Source organism: Pelodiscus sinensis, chromosome 24, assembly GCF_052426305.1.
Source record: "Pelodiscus sinensis isolate ZL-2025 chromosome 24, ASM5242630v1, whole genome shotgun sequence".
NCBI classification, from domain to species: Eukaryota; Metazoa; Chordata; order Testudines; family Trionychidae; genus Pelodiscus; species Pelodiscus sinensis.
In genome coordinates, this window is record NC_143075.1 from 23,285,128 (window position 1) to 23,304,803 (window position 19,676).

General features: G+C 47.8%; 1 protein-coding gene across 2 annotated transcripts; it reads left to right on the plus strand.

The window, feature by feature from the left end:
* Window positions 1–244: 244 nt before the first annotated feature.
* On the plus strand, window positions 245–16,672 carry C24H1orf50 (chromosome 24 C1orf50 homolog). 2 transcript variants are annotated; one of them, XM_075906854.2, is made up of 5 exons: window positions 245–369; window positions 786–865; window positions 5,631–5,717; window positions 9,757–9,888; window positions 11,679–16,672. In XM_075906854.2, the coding sequence occupies exons 1-5, from the start codon at window positions 330–332 to the stop codon at window positions 11,862–11,864; spliced, it is 525 nt and encodes a 174-aa protein (XP_075762969.1). In that variant the 5' UTR covers window positions 245–329; the 3' UTR covers window positions 11,865–16,672. The 2 variants fall into 2 exon arrangements, with proteins under 2 accessions (XP_075762969.1, XP_075762970.1); XM_075906855.2 differs by having other exon boundaries at window positions 299–360.
* The last annotated feature ends 3,004 nt before the right edge of the window (window positions 16,673–19,676 follow it).

Below are 19,676 nucleotides of genomic sequence, written 5' to 3' on the forward strand. Positions count from 1 at the left end.
CCCTCAGCGCTCCGCCCCGCCCCCCCCGACAGAATCCCGCCCCCCAGCGCCCCGCCCCCCGACAGAATCCCGCCCCCTAGGGCCACGCCCCCTACAGAATCCCGCCCCTCGGGCCACGCCCCCTCAGCGCTCCGCCCCGCCCCCCCCCGACAGAATCCCGCCCCTCAGCGCCCCGCCCCCCCGACAGAATCCCGCCCCGTCAGCGCTCCGCCCCCTCGACAGAATCCCGCCCCCTCGGGCCACGCCCCATCGGCACTAGAGCGCAGGCCTGGGGCGGCCCCACCTCTCGCCAGCCACGTCCCTCGCGCCGAGCCCCGCCCATCGCGGCGATGGCGGACGGCCGGGCTGAGGCGGCCGCAGGTGCGGCGGGTGAGTGAGGGGGGCGCGAGAAGGGGGGGGCGCGGGCCGGCGGGGGGGCGCGGGAAGGGAGCATGCCGGGGGGGGGCGAGGCGGGGGAAGGGAGCGGGCGGGGGGGGAGCGGGGGAAGGGAGCGGGGGGGCGGGGGGAGCGAGGGGGGGGGCGGGGGGGCGGGGCGGGGGGGGGCGGGGGAAGGAGCGGCCGGGGGGGGGAGCGAGGGGGCGGGCGAGGGGGAGCGAGGGGGCGGCCGGGGGGGGGCGAGGGGGCGGGGCGGGGGAAGGGGGCGGGCGAGGGGGAGCGAGGGGGGGGGCGAGGGGGCGGGGGGGGGGGGGGGGGGCGGGGGAAGGGGGGGGCGGGCGAGGGGGAGCGAGGGGGCGGGCGAGGGGGGGGCGCTCGCTGACGGGCTGGCGGCCGCGCTGTCTCCGCAGGGCCCCTGGTGGCGCGCGGTGCCGGCCGCCGCAGCGCGGAGCCCGGCGATCTGGTGGCGCTGGCGCAGCAGGTGCAGAAGGTGAGGGGGGGGGGGGTCGCAGAAAAGTGGCCGCAGGGCTCGTTATTGTTTTGAAACTGGAGGGGAGGGGGGAGTTTTAGGAGCCACCCCCCCCCCCCGCACATTCCCGTTGGCCGGTTTCTGGCAGTAACCAGCCGATGCAGCTGCTTGGTGGGGTGACAGGCAGCTGAGACAATCACACCCCCTCTCCTGGGCTCAGTTATTCACGAAGCACATGGCCTGGCAGGCTGGGAAACATTTTGAGCTTGCCAGGCAGGCTAGTTTGGCAGCTGACAAGTAAGTTTCTTGGCCATAGCCTGCTTCTGGCACTGCAGCCCTTTTCTGTCTCACCCCCCCCACCCCTCTCATACCCTTCCCCCCCAAAAAATCTTTTGTCCTTCTCTTACACCTATACCCCCAGCCCCTCCCCCCTCCAGATCTGGCACCCCAATCTCCTGCCTCAGATCACAATCCCCTCCTACCCTTGGTCACATCCCAAACCCCTGCACTCCAGTTCCCTGACCTAGGTCACAACCGTGTGCTTCATCCCAACTTCCTCTGAGGCCCGTCTCCCTTCTGCACCACACTCCCTTACCCCAAGCTCCCTTCAGCATCCAACCTCCATTCCAAACTCCCACATCTCCATTAATATCACAGAAGAGTGTGGCCCTCGACCACTTTTCAGAATTTTGGAGTGACCCTCCTATCTAAAACTATTGCCTACCCCTGGCATAGAGAGACAGAATATTTTATTGCCTCTATCATTAAACCCATGGTACATCCATATCTTGAATACTGTGTGTGTAGCTACCACCGGGTTGCTTTGAATCTGGGACTATGGAGCTTAGTATAGCAGCCTCCATGGCTCTCAGCTTAGGCTGAATAGCTCCCTTGTTCTTATCTCTTGCTGTAAGTGGTCTAAGTGCCACTATAGAGAACAGTGAACCACACTAGGTATGTGGGTTATATATGCAGATGTGGTCATCCCATATCAAAAAAGATATATTTGGAATAGGAAAAGGTTCAGAAAAGGGCAACAAAAATGATTTGGGGGTATGAAACAGCTGCCCTATGAGGAGAGATTATTAAGACTGGGACTTTTCAGCTTGGAAAAAGATGCCTGAGAGGGGCATATGATAGAAGTCTATAAAATCATGACCGAGTGAATAAGGACAATTATTCCTTCCTGTGGCACAAGGCTCAGGGATCACAGAATGAAATTAATAGGCAGCAGATTTGCAAGCACATAAATAAGGAAGTATTTCTTCACCCAACACAGTCAGCCTGTGGAACTATTTGCCAGAGGATGTTGTGAATGGCAAGATTATAACTGGGTTCAAAAAAGAGAAATTCATGGAGAACATCAATGGCTATTAGCCCGCCTGGGCAGGCGTGATATCCCTAGCTTCTGTCTGTCAGAAGCTGGGAATGAGCAACTAGGAATAGATCACTTGATGATTACCTCTTATGTTTATTGCCTCAGGGGAGGCACCTGGCATTTAGTTGTTATCGACAGACAGGATACTGGTTTAGATGAACTTATGGTCTGACCTAGTATGGTCATTCTTATGTTCTACAGTCTGCTAGTATCATTTTGAATTCTTACCCTGTCCGCCACATTCCTTGCAACCCTTATAGCTCAGTATTCAAACAAAACAAGAACTGAAAAGACCTTGAGATGTCATCGAGTCCAGTCCCCTGCTCATATGGCAGGACAAAATTTTTCAAGGAGGCACTTGGATTTGAACCAAGGACTACTTAATCTACTGTCAAAGGCTCTGCCACTGAGCTATATCCCCATACTGTTGCTTCAGCCCCTCTTGTTAACCAGAACTGGTAAGCCTCAGTTAATAAGGGTGAGGCTTACCTGTTTAACCATTCACATCCCTAATGCTGTCATACTGTTCAGCTCACCACTGCCTACCACAGGATGTTTTGGGAAGCATCTGTGGTGCCCCAAAGAGGCAGGCTCTGCATCTCATGATGCCGTTTTATACATCTCATCATTCCATGGGCATCATAGTACATTTTGTGCTGCTTTTCAGCAGCCCTTGTCACTTGCATGCCTGCCCTTGGTGTCAGGAAGCATGGACTCCGGATTGCTCTTCGGTATTGTCATGAACACGGTGCACCTGAACCTTCAGCATTTCATGAGCTGCAAATCTGATTCTTCTGCTAGCCTGTGCACTGCAGTAGTACCCGCTGAAGTAATTTCCCAGTAACGTGGCAGTGTCTTGATGCAGCAGAAGAAAAGAGGCAGCCCTCCTCAGAGATCTTGGGAGAAGACTGCAGAGTACCTCCAGGAAGGGTTCCTGGCAATCTCTATGGAGGCTTCACAGGACTGCCTGGTGTCCATAAACAAACTGTTGTGCCGGGCCCTTTTTTGGTTAGCTGTACAGGGGAATGAGAAGCAGATAGCAACTCTTCCTGTACTGGTTACTTCAGGACCTTTTCTAGCCTGATTAAAAAAGCTTAAGTGTCCCTGGAGTCTTGGAGCAAACTGAGTAATTACCTAGCCATTGCCTCCCCTGTATCAGGCTCTCTAGACCAGGGCAGCTGGGCATGACTAGTCTGCTCAAAGTCCGAAAGGGCTGCCCATGCCACTGGGTCTCTGACGCCTGCCCTCATCCTCATTTGCCTCCACTTGCTCATTCTCTGGATTTGCTCCAGTGGCCAGTGACTCAGCCCTCCCAAAGTATCCGCGGGGCTCTTGGCTGTGCAGGTGTGGACTGTGTAGACAATGGCATGCCCCTTCTTGTAGAAGCAGCATGTCTGTTGCTCTGTACCAGAGCGTGTATTGGCTTCCCTTGCCTACTGGTACTCCTGCCTCAGCGCCTTGATGGGCTTTTTTATTATTATTTTTTTTACACTGGGTATTGCTGTCAGAGACCTTGTTCTCCAGGCCCTGAACAATTTGACCGTCGAGATGGAATCTCCTGTGACTGAAGCAGGGCTGTGGCAGCACAAACTCCTTTCCCTGCAGACCCAGGAACTCTGCCACCTCCAGTGTACTCCAGGCTACCCAGGGCCAGCTTCATCAGTGGGGCAGCTGCTGCTGTTAGCTCTCCATGCCAAGCAAACAGGAAGAACAGTTTCAAAACCTCCCAGGACTTTAAAAGGGGAGGGGCACATACCTGAGAACCTGGCTGCAGGACAGCAGAGTCCAAACCAGTGAATCCCAAGAGAGGGACAGTTTCTCAAGTGACACCATAATAGGACTGATCATGTCAGCAGTTATTCACCTGCACATCTGCTCTTGTGATCTGTGCCAGCAGTGCCCCTCTGCCATGTATATTGGCCAACCCAGAGAGTTTCTATGCAAAAGAATAAGTGGACACAAATCAGACACCAAGAATGATAACATACAGAAGCAGGGAGGAGAACTCTTCAACTCCAGTCTCCCTGGACGCTCAGGAACAGTTGTAAAGATGGCCTCTTTCAACAGGAAAACTTCTAAACCAGATTTCAAAGAGAAACGGCAGAGCTACAATTCATTAGCAAACTTGCCACCGTTAATCTGGGTCTGGCTGGCTCAGTACACAAGCAGTTTTCCCTCTCTTGGGATTCACACTTCCTCCTCACTGCTGGGAATGGGCCACATCTGCTCTGACTCAATTGGCCTAGTTAGTACTGGTCTTCCACTTGAGAAGGTAATTCCCTTTCATGTGCTAGTACAGTGGTTCCCACCCTTTTTATGCCGTGAGCCAGCAAACCCATTCACAGACGTTTGGCAGACTGGTAACATTGTATTTGCATATTAATTGTGCAAATAATGAATATGAATAAAATGTTACCAGCTCACCTAGCCCTAGCCCAGTCCCTTGCTACCTAGTGCCTGACACCACCATGCCCTTTGACCCTTTAATCTCTGACCCCTGCAGCCCATGCCAACACCCTCTTGCCCCGTGATCCCACCACACCCTCACCTATCACCCCTGCACTCCCTAGAGTGAGGCTCCCCTCTCTAGGGAACATGGCTACTACTGATGTGTGGGAAAGGGGAGTGACCCTCCTCCTTTGCACCCCCTCCCTCCCCAAGCACGTCTCGTATCCCCATGGATGCAGTGTCTGGAGCCCCGACTGGTCACCGTTACTGAGGGGAAAGGAGGGTGGGAAGCACCTCCTGTTGCATGCCATTGGCAGCATGCACCTCCCTTCCTAGTGTGGGGAAGGGAGGGAGGGAGGCTCCTGCTGCTGCTACCTGAGCCACCACAGCTGCGGGAGCTGAACCGCCAGGGTAGCCGGCTTGAGCTCTGGCTGCCACCATGGCCCGGCAACAGTCTGCGGCCCGGCAGTTGGGAACCGCTGTGCTAGTATATTTATCCCTGCCTGGGCAGTCTCTACTCCATATATTAACAAAGTGGGTCTTTGCCCATGATAGCTAATGCCCAGCTAAATCTGTTAGTCTGTAAGATACTGCAGGACTTCCTGTTTTTAAAGAAAGAATAGATACCTGCAAAGGAAGTGCATCTTCAGCTGCTACTTTCCTGGCTCTCAGTTCCTGTTTCAGCGCATAAACCTCATCATGCAGTTTCAGAAGGTACTTGCACAACGCAGGCTGTATGTGGCAAGTTTTCATACTAGTCTTTAGATAGTGGTGCACACTGTGTGGTTTCTAGAACATTCCCTGGAATAAGCAGCTTGAGTTTTGGTGAGGTCACAGGGCAAGATGGTGCGAGTGGAGCTGGAGGCATTAAACCTGTAGAAACTAATCTCTCTGTAGAGGGTGAGATCCAGTCAATTTCCCCTAAAGTCTGCTTATTAAAATTTCCCTCTTTCTTAACAGGGAGATGAATTCATCCGAGCTAATGCCTGTAACAGATTGACTGTCATAGCTGAACAAATCCGGTATCTGCAGGAGCAGGCCCGGAAGGTAAGGAAGAATTTAACATAAGTGCTTATCTGTCAACCCTGCAGGTTAAACAGATTCCTAGTACCTGTCGGAATGGTACATGGTTTGTAGTTGTGTATCCATTTCATGGTACAGAGAGCAGGGAAAAACCAGACAGCAGAACAGTTGTACCTTCTGAAATGCGTTCCATCTGTCCAAGAAATGTTTCTCTTTCCAGGAATAGTGAGAAGTGTGTGAAGGCCAGCTAGCTGATTAGCAGAGCACCCACAGCCAGCAGCATGTGTTTCTATTGGTGGTGCACATCTGCACATGCTTCAGTGCACTCCATGTATGCCATACATGGATGGAAAAAATGTATTCCACACATGGATGGAAAAAATTGAAGTAAACGCTGTTTGTGACATAACCTCCCCTACCACAGAACTGTGCTCCAGTATGTAAGCTAACGTTGTTGGTGTTACGGAGGAAGAAGCAACAAGGTTTGCATGCAGCCTGAATGTGTGGCGTGCGGGAGAGAGTAGTCACTCGCAGACTGTATTGTCAGGTGACAGAAAGGGCAGTAGTAAAGAGAGTTTGGGAAGCTCGGTTTTAGCTATATCAAGTTAATTTTGATTACAGAATCCTAAATCTTCCCCTGGATATTTTGCAGAGTGGAGAACTAGACCTGTCCTCATAGAATCAGAGAGCTAGAAGAGACCTCAGAAGGTCATCAAGTCCAGCCCCCTGCCCAAGTCAGGACCAATCCCAACGAAATCAACCTGGCCAGGGCTTTGTCAAGCTGAGAGTTAAAAATCTCTAGGGATGGAGATTCCACCACCTCCCTAGGGAACCCATCTCAGTGCTTCACTACCCTCCTAGGGAAAGCGTTTTTCTTAATCTCCAACCTAGACCACTCCCACTGTAACTTGAGACCATTGCTCCTTGTTCTGCCATCCGTCACTACTGCGAACAGCCTCTCTCCATCCTCTTTGGAACCTCCCTTCAGGAAGTTGAAGGCTGCTCTCAAATCCCCCCTCACTCTTCTCTTCTGCAGACTAAATAAACCCAAATCCCTCTGTCTCCCCTCATAGGTCATGCGCTCCAGCCCTTCATCATTTTGGTTGCCCTCCTCTGGATCCTTTCTATAGTGGGGGGCCCAAAACTGGATACGCTACTCCAGATGTGGCCTCACCAGAGCCAAATAAAGGGGAATAATCACATCTCTGGATCTACTGGCAATGCTCCTCCTAATGCACCCTAATATGCCATTAGCCTTCTTGGCTACAAGGGCACACTGTTGACTCATATCCAGCTTCTTATCCACTGTAATTCTCGGGTCCTTTTCTGCAGAACTGCTACTTAGCCATTTAGTCCCCAGCCTGTAACAATGCCTGGGATTCTTCCGTCTACACTTGTCCTTGTTGAACCTCATCAGATTTCTTTTGGACCAATCCTCTAATCTGTCTAAGTCACTCTGGACCCTATCCCTGCCCTCCAGCCTATCTACCTCTCCCCGCTAGCTTAGTGTCATCCACAAACTTGCTGAAGATGCAATCCATCCCCTCACCCAGGTCATTAATAAAGATGTTGACCAAAACCAGTCCAAGAACAGATCCTTGGGGCACTCCGCTAAACTGACCACCAATCTGACTTTGAGTTGCTGATCACTTCCCGTTGGGCCCAACAGTCTAGCCAGCTTTCTATCCATCTTACAGTCCATGTATCCAATCCATATTCCCTTAACTTGCTTGCAAGAATATTGTGGGAGACCGTATTACAAGCTTTGCTAAAATCAAGGTATATCACATCCACCGACTCTCCCAAATCCACAGAGTCAGTTACCTCATCATAGAAGCTAATCAGATTGGTCAGGCATGACTTGCCCTTGGTGAATCCATGTTGCCTGTTCCTGATCACTTTCCACTCTCCCAAGTGCTTCAAAATGGATTCCTTGAGGATTCCCTTAATGATTTTTCCGGGGACTGAGGTTAGGCTGACTGGCCTGTAGTTCTTTTCCCCTTTTTTTAAAGATGGGCACTACATTTGCCTTTTTCCAGTCTTCTGGGTTCTCTCCCCATCTCCATGAGTTTTCAAAGATAATGGCCAAAGGCTCTGCAATGACACTTGCCAACTCCCTCAGTACCCTCAGATGCATTAAATCCGGACCCATGGATTTGTGTATGTTTAGCTTTTCTAAATAGTTCCTAACTTGTTCTTTCCCCACCAAGGGCTGCCCACCTGCTTCCAATACTGCGTTGTCTAGTGCATTTGTCTGCGTGCTGACCTTTCCATGAAGACAGAGGCAAAGAAAGCATTGAGTACTTCAGTTTTTCCCACATCATCTGTCACTAGGTTACCTCCCTCATCTAGTAAGGGCCCCACACTTTCTCTGATCACTCTCTTCTTGCTAACATGCCTGTAGAAACCTTTCTTGTTATCCTTTACATCCCTTGCTAGCTGCAATTCCAGTTGCGCTTTCGCCTTTGATAACTCCCCTGCATTCTCGAACAATATATTTATACTCCTTCCTAGTCATCTGTCCAAGTTTCCACTTCTTGTAAGCTTCCTTTTTGTGTTTAAGCTCACCAAGGATGTCCCTGGTAAGCCAATCTGGTAGCCTACCATATTTGTGTTTCTTGCTGCGCATCAGGATGGTTTCTTCCTGTGCCTTTAAATAAGGCTTCTTTTAAAATACTGTCAGCTCTCCTGGACTCCTTTCCCCTTCATGTAAGCATCCCTTGGAATCCTGCCCATCAGTTCTCTGAGGGAGTCAAAGTTTGGTTTCTGAAGTCCAGGGTGTGTATTTTACTACTCTTTTCTTCCTTTGGCCAGGATCCTGATATCTACCATCTCATGGTCACTGCTTACCAGGTTGTCACCCACCTCTACTTCCCCTACTAGTTCCTCCCTTCATTTAAAATGCTAAATGAAGCCATGTGAGTAGATAGATTTCCAGACAGGATGGATGTTAAGGGAGAAGAGGCTTGGGTTTAGGATGTAGGCCTGGGGTGCCTGTAGAGAATAGGAGGGTGGTCCATCAACGGAGATACTGATTGAATGACCAGACAGGTGAAAGGTGACACTATTATAAAAGCCACTGGAGGGCCAAGTTTTGTGGTTGGTATGACTGTGTCAAAAGTAGCAGCAGTGTCAAGGATGGGTGTGTACCATGATTTTCACAGGGGGGATTTTGTCTGGCTGGTTAAGAACACAGTTTCTTATAGATACCCACCATAGTAGATTTGATCTCAGCTCCTTGACTGATTTATGATCCTGAGACAGATTTGAACTCATGTGAAAGTCAGGTGCTTTGTCTAGTAAAGACAAAAATCTGTGTGGCTTCCCTGAATTCTGTATCCATGAGTCTTTGGTGATCTGTTATTAGCAGTTACTAGCCCAGAGGTGCCATTGTAGACTCCTAGGGAAGCCTCAGAGTTAACACTTATTTTCCTTTCCCTCAACTTCTAAGAAGAAAGTGCTGGAACTTTTACTTTGGAGCCATTGAGCCCCGTGCTCACTAATAAACCCGTGGCCTTTTTCTAGCAGGTCCCTTAGATGGAATCTAGTTCGGTTGCTCCAAGGGAGGAGTCACATTAGCACAAATCAGCTCACATTGTTGAGCAGGCCTCACTGAGAGTACAGCTGCACTATGAACTTTTCTGGAAGAGGAAATGCAATTGGAGCATTCATTTGCATATCTTGTGCTCTCATTTGCATATTCTTCTCGGATCCTTTTTGCGGGAGAGGTTTTTGCACAAAGGCGCCATCTATACAGTGCTTTTTTTGTGCAAAAACCTCGTCTGCAAAAAGGATTGGAAGAGATTATGCAAATGAGAGTGCAAGATATGCAAATGAGCACACAATTTGCATTTCCTCTTTCGGAAAAAGTTCATAGTGCAGCCATAGCCTGAGGAAGGTTCTTCCGTTCCTTTCCACATCTGCAGCCTACTGCTCTTGGTGAAGAATTGTTGCTGTTTGGGTGCATGTTCTAGAGTCTGAAGTGTTTAGTGTTGCATTTTTCTTTTCAGCTGTGTTGATTTCAGAGGGGGCTCCAGGAGTCTTATAATTTTGTTGTGTATAGGTTTTGGATGAAGCTACCAGAGATGCTGATCTGCATCATGTGGCCTGCAATATTGTGAAGAAACCAGGAAACATCTACTACCTATACAGGCGGGAAAATGGCCAGAGATACTTTTCCATCCTATCCCCTCAGGTACATGGGAATCAGAGTGAGCATGAGGGGTGTGTGGCCAACATGTGTCGGGGGCTGGCTCTGGGGTCTCTCAGTGAAGGCTTAAGCTCTTCGTAAGCATAGTTTTTGTTGGTGACTTCATTTGTGCTCATAGGTTGGCTTTGGAACTGGACTGTGAAATAGCCTTTGAGAGAACCTGAAAAGAGTTTGTGGCACCTTATAGATTATATATGCATCTGATGAAGTGGGTATTTGCCCACGAAGTCTTATGTTCCAATACATCTGTTAGTCTGTAAGATGCCACAGGACTTCTAGTTTATGCAGATTCAGATTAACACGGCTACCCCTCTGATACCTGAAAGGAGTTAAGCTGTTTAGAATGCAGCTCTCACCCCTGCAAAAAAAAAAAAAAAAAAAAACACCGAACCCCAAAACCAGGGTGTCCTGAGAACTGACTGGAAGATTTTGAGAAGTCCCCTCCTGGAGGAATTAACTCTCATGCTTTCAGGTCCAACTCCTCTGAACCCCAAGTCAGTGAATCTCCTTGGGACAACCTTTGCCAGTGGTTAAGCCCACAACTTGATTCACTGACTCCTCATGATTCAGCATTTCATGTGTTCAGAAACTGGGGCACTTAACACTTAGTGTGGGGGAGAGGGTGTCTCGGAGAAGCTCCCCTGGTCCAGCCAGCCACAGCTGCCTTTGCTGGGGTCTGAGCTAAAGAAGTTCTGGCGTTTTCATGAAATGTGAGGTTGAGGGTTCTTGTCTCGTAGCAAGAGGGTTACCTATGACATGCTGTGCTATGATACACTATCTCTGCCTTCCTGCCCCGTTCCTGGCAGCAGCTTTCTAAGTAGGCCCCTTTCTGAGTGCAGCTCGTTACACACCTGTTTGGTGATTTCTCAAGTACAGATCACAGCCTGCTGGGGCTTTGCTCATGATGTTGTTATTCTGATAGACTTCCTCAGAGAGAGAGCACAACTCTACCTCAGAAGTGTCCAATATCCATTCACATTCTTTAATAAAAGCAGATTGTAATGGCACAGTCTTTCCTGTAGTAAGTGAGGCCTATGGCAATAAATGCCTCCAGTTAGCTAAGTACTGCCCTGTCATAGAATCCTAGGGCTGGAAGAGACCTCGGGGGTCATTGAGTCCAGCCCCCTGCCCAAAACAGGACCATTCCCAACTGTCACGTCAGTTCTGTCACTGTGCAGAGCTTGTATTGGAAAATATGGTAATGGGTCTTACCAGTTGCCAGCAGCATTGCTTAATCGCTCGTACCTGGGTGATCACAGGCTCCAAGTAGCCTGCTATTTGGTGTAAGTTTTTGAAACCAGCATTTGGGTGTTGCAGCACTCCAAACCAAACTGAGTTTGCTTGACTCCTCTAACTCATATGACTCTGGTTACCTGTCTCTTCCCTCCTACCTCCCAATAGATGTCTAGGCAAAATCCTGTGTCCCATCCTCCCCTCCCCGATATCATATGCATAGTTATTCTATGCTTTACTATTTTAAACATACACCTTCCGTTTGTATTTGCTTGCTATTGTCCACACTCTCAAACGCACTGTATTTGTGCCTAGGTACAGCTTTTTCCTTTGGAGGGTTATTAACCAACCAATAATGCCACAAGAAGGAAACAAACTTTCAAAACTAGACCAGGTCCTCTGTTAGAAAGTGACAGCACTCTGAATACTAAAATCTTGCAGTGCCGATAGAGCTAGTATACAGACCTGTGTGCAATCTGTGTAACAGCTGAATTTCTTGGGAGACCAAATCTTGACTTGAACATGTCTCCTGTTTTCTATAGGAATGGGGGGACAGTTGTCCTCATGAGTTTCTTGGTGCCTATAAGCTTCAGCATGACATGTCCTGGACTTCATCTGAGAACATTGAGAAACGAGATGCTGAAATTAGCATCCTTGACAAGCTGCTGAACCAGCAGGCAGCGTTACCACAGTGTACGGAGCCCAACTTCCAAGGTCTCACCAAGTAAAGTGGCCTTGCTGGAGCGGCGAAGGCATTCTGAGCAGCTGTGGAAGAGGATGGGTTGTCCTTACCTGACCACTACAAAAGGAGTTCCAAGAGTAAAGACCAAGAAATGAAAATGGACTTCAGCAGCTCAGTTCAGCTGCCCCTCATTCCAGTCTTTCATGTAAAATGCTAACACAAACCATTTCTGCTTTGTCCCACAGCGTCTGATAACCTGTAATTTGGTTAATTATCAGCTCTAGGAACAGACATCTAGACATCCTCTAGCATCTTCTCCCATGATTTACTTGGGCCTGGTCTGCACTACAGAGTTAGGTTGATGCAAGGCAGCTTATGTTGATCTGATTGTCAGGGTCCACATGATAGCTTTGTTCCTGCTGATGTAAGTGGCCTATTACACGGACATAGTAACTGTACCTCCAAGGGAGTGTAGGGCTTATGTCTGCATAGTTAGGGGGAGAGAGACTACAGGCTATTTACGTTCGCTGTTGGCTGTCATTCTTGTCAATTCCACAGTTCCCTGCTGGAGCCAGAAATTGACAAGAAAGCTGATCAGAGTTTGGCCTATCACCCTAGGACAGATGTGGGAGGCAGGGGGAGGATTCAGCTAGATCTGGCAGCTCTTTGGGTTCCCTGCTCACGGCTGTGCTCCTGTCTGCTGCCCCTGGTCTCTGCTGTCTGTCATGCTGCCCTCTACTTCCCTCTGCCCTCAGCTCCCCCACCAGGAACTGGGGAAGCTGCCCCTTTTCTGGTAGGTAGTTGCACAGAGTTGGAAGACTGGGCTCTCAGTACCCCACACTGCCCCTCTAAACCAATGAAAGAGCTCTTGGTGGGGATGCACATCCCTAGTCCATGCTAGCCTAATTCTGTTGGTGGTGTAAGTGACTAGTCGACAAACATTAGCTTATTGGATACTTGATAGTGACTCAACTAGTCGCTTTATGGCTCCGCAGTTTCCCCCAACTAATTGACAAATTCCATTGACTAATTGATTTAAATGCAATTTAACATCTAGTGTGGACACAAACCGTTGCATAATTGGTGCAGTGGTCATAAGTTGACCTAACGAAGGATTAGATCTCTACATGTGAGGCTTTGATAATGTGGTATCCCAATCTTCTGTTGTTTCTCTGTAACAGCTTTTGTAATTATACCACTTTGCCCAAAAGTCTTAGGGCTTATTTCCCTCACCCATTAACAGCCATGCAGAAAAGGCCAAGTGTGACTCTAGTTTTCTTGAAATTTGTAGTTTCACTTGTGCCAGATGGTATTGAGGTCCGTAATATCCAGCACAGTGAATGTAAGCACTTTATTCTTGGAGAGGTCCCACTTCCTCGCTGCTGAGCAGATTCCATCTGGCCTCATCATACATGAGCCAGACTCAGGAAGGAGTAGGCTACCAGAGAAGGTTCAAGAAACTAGGCTCTACTGGGCACCTTTTGTCGATGCCTTCAGGAGGATGAAGCCTGGGCAAGTTGAGGAGGTGCCATTCTGACCAGGAAAAGAAAAAAAATGTAAATAAAAACTAAGGTTAAAATGATCAAATACTTGGGTTAATGAGGATAGCTGTTGCCTGCATAAAATGCTTCAATTATCCAAAAGTACCAGGTTTGGTTTCATGTCAGAAAATGCATTTAGTATGTAATCTAGAACTCTGCAAAAATACTTAGAATGACCTTCCTATGGATCTGCATGGGGCTCTCTCAGCATCTAATGACTGGATGCAGGTCTCCTAGGTGCTCAGATAAGTGTTATCAGGGTTTCCTTCTGTAAGAGAAAAATAAAATTTGCTCCATCACAAAACTATTCTGGCAGGCACTGGGAGTCAAAGCACTGGTTTAAATCACAGTGCTTATAGGATTTCTGGCAGGAGCAGTAGGTAACAGTGAAGATATTTTTCTCTTATTTCACTTCTATAGAAATTGAGAAGTGAAGTAAAATATTAGGACTTAACTGCAAATTGTTTATTTCCTCCAAGGCCATGTCTACACTGCAGGCTTCTTGCGCAAGAACTGTTTTACAGAAGAGTTTGTGTGCAAAACGTCTTCCACAAGGGCACATCCACACTGCCATGAGCTTTTGCGCAAGACAAGTGCTTTGTGCAAGTGTGTCCATGGCAGTGTGGATGCTCTCTTGCGCAAGAAAGCTCTGATGGCCATTTTAGTGATAGGGGTTTCTTGCACAAGAAATTCATGTTGCCTGTCTACACTGCCTTCTTGTGGAAGATCTCTTGTGCAAGAGGGCTTATTCCTCAAGAGGAGAGGAATAACTCTTCCGGAAGAAGCCCTGTTTTCCAACGCTGTACTGTAAATGTACTTGCGCAAGATCACGTGTGCACTGTAGACGCTCTGCAAGTTTTTGCACAAGAACAGTGGTTCTTGTGCAAAAAGCCTGCAGTGTAGACATAGCCCGTCTGTCTTACAGGTGATGCAATATTGTTTACAGAGAGAGAAGGTACACATGGGATTCACTACACAGACTGGAACAATAGGTCTGTGCTCTGGCTACTTGCCAATCTTTTTAAAAAATCACTTCTATCCAAAGTTTCAATCATTGTTAAAAGAGTCTTAATGATTTACGTCAGCCAGTTGCATGCTAGTATTGATCTCTGCTCACTGCACAGGAGACTGGCGCATTTCCTGCCCAATTGGAGAGTCAGGAGCTGGCTGCCTCTGGCCATGCCTTACAGCACCTAGGCTACGACTACGCTGCTGGCTTCTTGCACAAAAGTGTGTCCATACTGCCATGTGCTCTTGTGAAAGAGATGTGCTTTTGTGCAAGTGTATCCATGGCAGTGTGGATGCTCTCTTGCGCAAGAAAGCTCTGATGGCCATTTTAGCCTGTTCCTGTCCACACTAGCCTTTTTGCACAAGAGCTCTAGAACAAAAAGGCTTATTCCTCATGGGGAGAGAAATAATTCTTGTGCAAAAAGCCTGCTCTTCTGATGAGCTACTGTAACCTTTCATGCACAAGAATGGGCTTGTAGTGTGGATGCTCCGCAGGTTTTTGCACAAGAACAGCTGTTCTTGTGCAAGAAGCCTACAGTTAAGACATTGCCCTATTGTTCATGTGAAGTATGGCTCCTGCCCTGGAGAAACATTTAACAGTGGGAGCCCCCTCGAACCTGGGCTATGATTAGAGTCTCATGCACGGACTCTGCAGAAAGCAAAGGAACGGTTTTGGGTTTCCCTCCCAGCCTGTGCCCAGGCTCCAGTGGGTGACTCCTCCCTGTTTCCATGCGGTGGCAGCACAGAGCATTTCTTGCTGGGAGGAGTTAGCTCCTTCACAGCAACTTTGAGTGGCTTTTAAAAGGAATGTGACTATTGTGGTCTCAGATACTAGTGGCCTCTTTAAAGCATAGGTTTTAACCTAGAAAGCCTTAAATGTATCCTGTCTTGAACACTTGCAAGGCTGGCCTGCCTCCCTGTGCTATGGCCGGTAGCGCAGACAATCCAAGCTTAATTCTCCCCGCCAGGGGCTGCCGAAACAATGCTTATAGTGAGGGGCCTGAAAGCCATTGACCCCACTGTAAGTCCTGTATATAAATAAGGGGAACTTAATTCAGTGGGTGCAGCAGCATCTGTAGCTCCTGCACCTATGGCCCCAGCCTATTCAAAGGGAAGGGAGGTGGAGGGATGTTCAGAGAGGCCACGGAAAAGGTGGAATCTGCTTCAGTTTCCTGAAGTTTTGAATCTTTTGCTGCTCAGAGCATGTGGCCAGGTCCGTTTGCTCTTGTGGTGGCTTACAGCTGAGCTGCTAAGAGAACTCCCATCCCCTTCCTTTGGGAGCTGGGGTTTGGGTGAGAAGTTTGTTGGGGGACCCTTGTCTTCCACTGCATGTGAACTGAATGTGTGTCCCTAGAGCACTTAACTGGGCACTGCAGGAAGTGAAATAAATCAGTTGTGTTAAATAACTAACCATGTAAGCACCTTATTCTTGGAGTGGTGGCTCTTCCTGTCAGCTGAGCAGGTTTCCACTCTCGTGATTAGGGATCTGAGAAATCCATTTGCTGTGGGGAAAAATTGGCAAAATGTGGAATTTGCATTTTTACAGAGAATCTTTAGTTTTTACATTTTGTGAGAAGAAAAAAAAACTACACTGTAGAACCTCGATTTGCTGATCTAATTGGGACTGCAGCCAGATCAAATAATCACAAATTGGGATAAAAGGGAGAGTTGGCAGGGCTTGGACTGTCTGCTTATATTTATTATTTTTATCTATAAAACACTGTTTGACAGATAACGGTATATAATGTGGCTCGGGAAATTGCAGGAAAAACAGTTTTGCTCAAGTGCGTTTTGTCCATGAAAGCTCATGATACTGTATATTCTTGTTAGTCTCTAAATGCCATGGGACTACTCCTGATAAAAAACAGAGGTTCTTATTTTTTTAATTGGAGAATTTTGGGGGGTTTATTATGGAAACGTAGAATCACTGCTGATGGTACATGAGCCAGACCCCATGGAGGGCAGCTTGTTCCTGCTTAAAGCTCAAGAAATTAGGGAACTTTTCATCTGGTGCCTCTTTCAGGGGAGTGAGGCCTTGGGGGAGTCCAACTGGTGCTGTTGTTGGGTTTGTTTTTTGATTAGAAAAAATTTTTTTACTCTAGAACTCTGCCAAAACCCTTCAGTGCCATTTACCATATACTTCCCTGGGTTTGCAAAGTGTCTAGTGACTTAATTGCAGGGTCTTCTGGATTTGTTTCATTCAGTCTACATCCACCTAGAACTGAGTTTTGAATGTGCTTCTAAGCAGGACGTTCATGTGTGGCCTTTCTTTGCTCCAGGAGGTGAAATAAAGTGGTAAACGTTACTGTTTAGTGCCATTAAAACTTAATTCTGGGTTTGACAGAGCCTCATGCTTCCCTCCTAGCTAATTCAGTCTCCATGCTTGACTAAGGAGGCTAATACCGGTGCTGTGTGCTTATATAACTAAGAGTATTGTGCACACAAGTGTGTTGGTACCCTAACCAGATCGGTGCTGTGCCCTGCTGCCTAAGCCATTCTGTTGCCAGATAAGAACGTACTGGAGATCAGCTTTGTTTCTGGAGACAAACTTTCGGTGTTGTCACTGGTAAATCACTTAAACTCAGGATCAGATTCTCAAAGGTAATTAGGCTCCCAATTTACAAGGGAATTCAATATCAGACTGCAGCATCTGAGACTCTCCCAATATTTACTGTACTTATTCTTCACCACCCCTGAGAGGCAGGCCAGGGCGAATATTTTCTGTGGCACAGTGAGAGTAGGGGTATGTCTACACTACCACTCTAGTTCGAACTAGGGTGGTTAATATAGGCAACCGAAGTTGCAAATGAAGCCCGGGATTTGAATTTCCCGGGCTTCATTTGCATCTTGCCGGGCGCTGCCATTTTTAAATCCCCGCTAGTTCGGACTCCGTGCCCGCGGCTAGGTAGTTCGGATTAGGCTTCCTATTCTGAACTACCAGTACACCTCGTTCCTAAGTTGCATGCCCAAAGCCACAAAGGGAAGCTGTAGCCAAGCGAAAATGTTAACTGCTCTTTCAAGCCCCAGGTTAGTGTCCTAACCATTAGACCACCCACTGCACAAGGGCCCTCACCAGTATCTCTTAGAGAAAGTTGTTGGGATAAGAGGGAAGGTCCTTTCATGGATTGGTGAGAACATAACAAAGGCCATCCCGAGTCAAACCAAAGGTCCATCCAGCCCGGTACCCTGTCTGCCAACAGTGGCCAATGCCAGGTGCCCTAGAGGGAGTGAACTGAACAGGTAATAATCCATCTGTCTCCTGCCATCCATCTCCACCCTCTGACAAACAGAGGCTAGGGACACCATTCCTTACCCGTCCTGGCTAATAGCCATTAATAGACTTAACCTCCATGAATTTATCTAGTTCTCCTTTAAACCCTGTTATAGTTCTAGTCCTAGCCTTCACAATTTCCTCAGGCAAGGAGTTCCACAGGTTGACTGTGCTGTGTGAAGAACTTATTTTTATTTGTTTGCCCATTAATTTCATTTGGTGGCCCCTAGTTCTTATATTGTGCAAATAATAAATTCTTATTCACTTTTTCCATACCAGTCAAGATTTTATAGACCTCTATCATATCCCCCCTTAGTCTCCTCTTTTCTAAACTGAAAAGTCCTAGTCTCTTTAATCTCTCCTCATATGGGACCCTTTCCAAACTCCTAATCATTTTAGTTGCCCTTCTCTGAACTTTTTCTAACGCTAGTACATCTTTTTTGAGATGAGATCACATTTGTACGCAGTATTCAAGATGTAAGCATACCATGGATTTATATAAGGGTAACTTGTTAAAAGACAGGAAACAAATGGTAGGAATAAATGGTAAATTTTGAGAATGGAGAGAGGTAACTAGTGATTTTCTCAAGGGTCTGTACTTGGTCCAATCCTATTTTACCTCCAACATTTTCAGATGATACTAAAATGCTCAAAATAGTTAAGACCAAAGCAGACTTTGAAGAACTCCAAAAGGATCTCACAAAACTATGTGATTGGGTAACAAAATGGCAAATGAATTTTAATGCTGATAAATGCAAAGTAAAGACATTGAAAAATACATTGGAAAAAAGATTCCTAACTATACGTACAAAATGATAGACTAAATTAGCTATTACCACTCGAGAGATCTTGAAGAGTTCTCTGAAAACATCCACTCAATATGCAGCAGCAGTCAAAAAAGCAAACAATGTTAGGAATTATTAAAAGGGTCTGGAAAATAAGACAGAATATCTTTTTACCTCTGTATAAGTCCATGGTATGCCTACATCTTGAATACTGTACAGATTTGGTTGCCTCATCTCAAAAAAAGATGTCTTGGCATTGATTCAGAAAAGGGCTACAAAAATGATTAGGAGATTAGAATGGGTGCATATGGAGAGAGATTAAAAAGACTGACTTCATTTTAGAAAAGAGGAGACTAAGGTGGGGTATGATCGAGGTCTATAAAGTCATGACAGGTATGGAGTAAGTGAAGAAGGAAAAATTAATTACTTATTGCCATAACCAGGGCTTGTCAAACCCCAGCGAGAGCCGCTCGCCAGCTCTGCACTGCGCATGCACCAGACCGGCACTGCTCGTGTGCAGTGCCGGTGAATGGGGCACACGGAGCGACCGGCTGAAATCTACTCGCCACGGGTGAGTAGATTCAGTGGTTTGTCGAGCCCTGCCCATAACACAAGAACTAAGGGGTCACCAAATGAAATTAATAGGTAGCTGGTTTAAAACAAACAAAAGGAAGTATTCATGCAATGCAGTCAACTTGTGGAACTCCTTGCCAGAGGATGTTGTGAAGGCCAGGACTTTTAAAAGGGTTAAAAAAACCCCCCATAAAAAACAACTAATGGTCCAGTGACCTCTTAGAGGGTTAAAAAAAAAAACAAAACAAAACCCCAAACCCTAGATAAATTCATGGAGATTAGGTCCATCAATGGCTATTAGCCAGGATGGGTAGGAATGGTTCTAGGCATCTGTTTGTCAGAAGCTGGAAATGGATGACGTGGAAGGGCACATCTACACAGCAGGGCTAAAGCCTAAATAAGTTACACAAGGTGATCCATGTCAATTGTGTAGGGGGATGGGCAGGGCCCTATAGCCATGTCTGCAGTGGGGCGGGAGGGGGGATGGGCAGGGCCCTATAGCCATGTCTGCAGTGGGGCGGGAGGGGGGGATGGGCAGGGCCCTATAGCCATGTCTGCAGTGGGGCGGGAGGGGGGGATGGGCAGGGCCCTATAGCCATGTCTGCAGTGGGGCGGGAGGGGGGGATGGGCAGGGCCCTATAGCCATGTCTGCAGTGGGGCGGGCAGGATGCCAGGCGATG

Coding starts and splice junctions, on each gene's coding strand:
- C24H1orf50 (XM_075906854.2), top strand. CDS start 330: ATGGCGGACGGCCGGGCTGAGGCGGCCGCAGGTGCGGCGG. Junction 866..5,630: donor TGGCGCAGCAGGTGCAGAAG/GTGAGGGGGGGG, acceptor CTTTCTTAACAG/GGAGATGAATTCATCCGAGC. Junction 5,718..9,756: donor TGCAGGAGCAGGCCCGGAAG/GTAAGGAAGAAT, acceptor TGTTGTGTATAG/GTTTTGGATGAAGCTACCAG.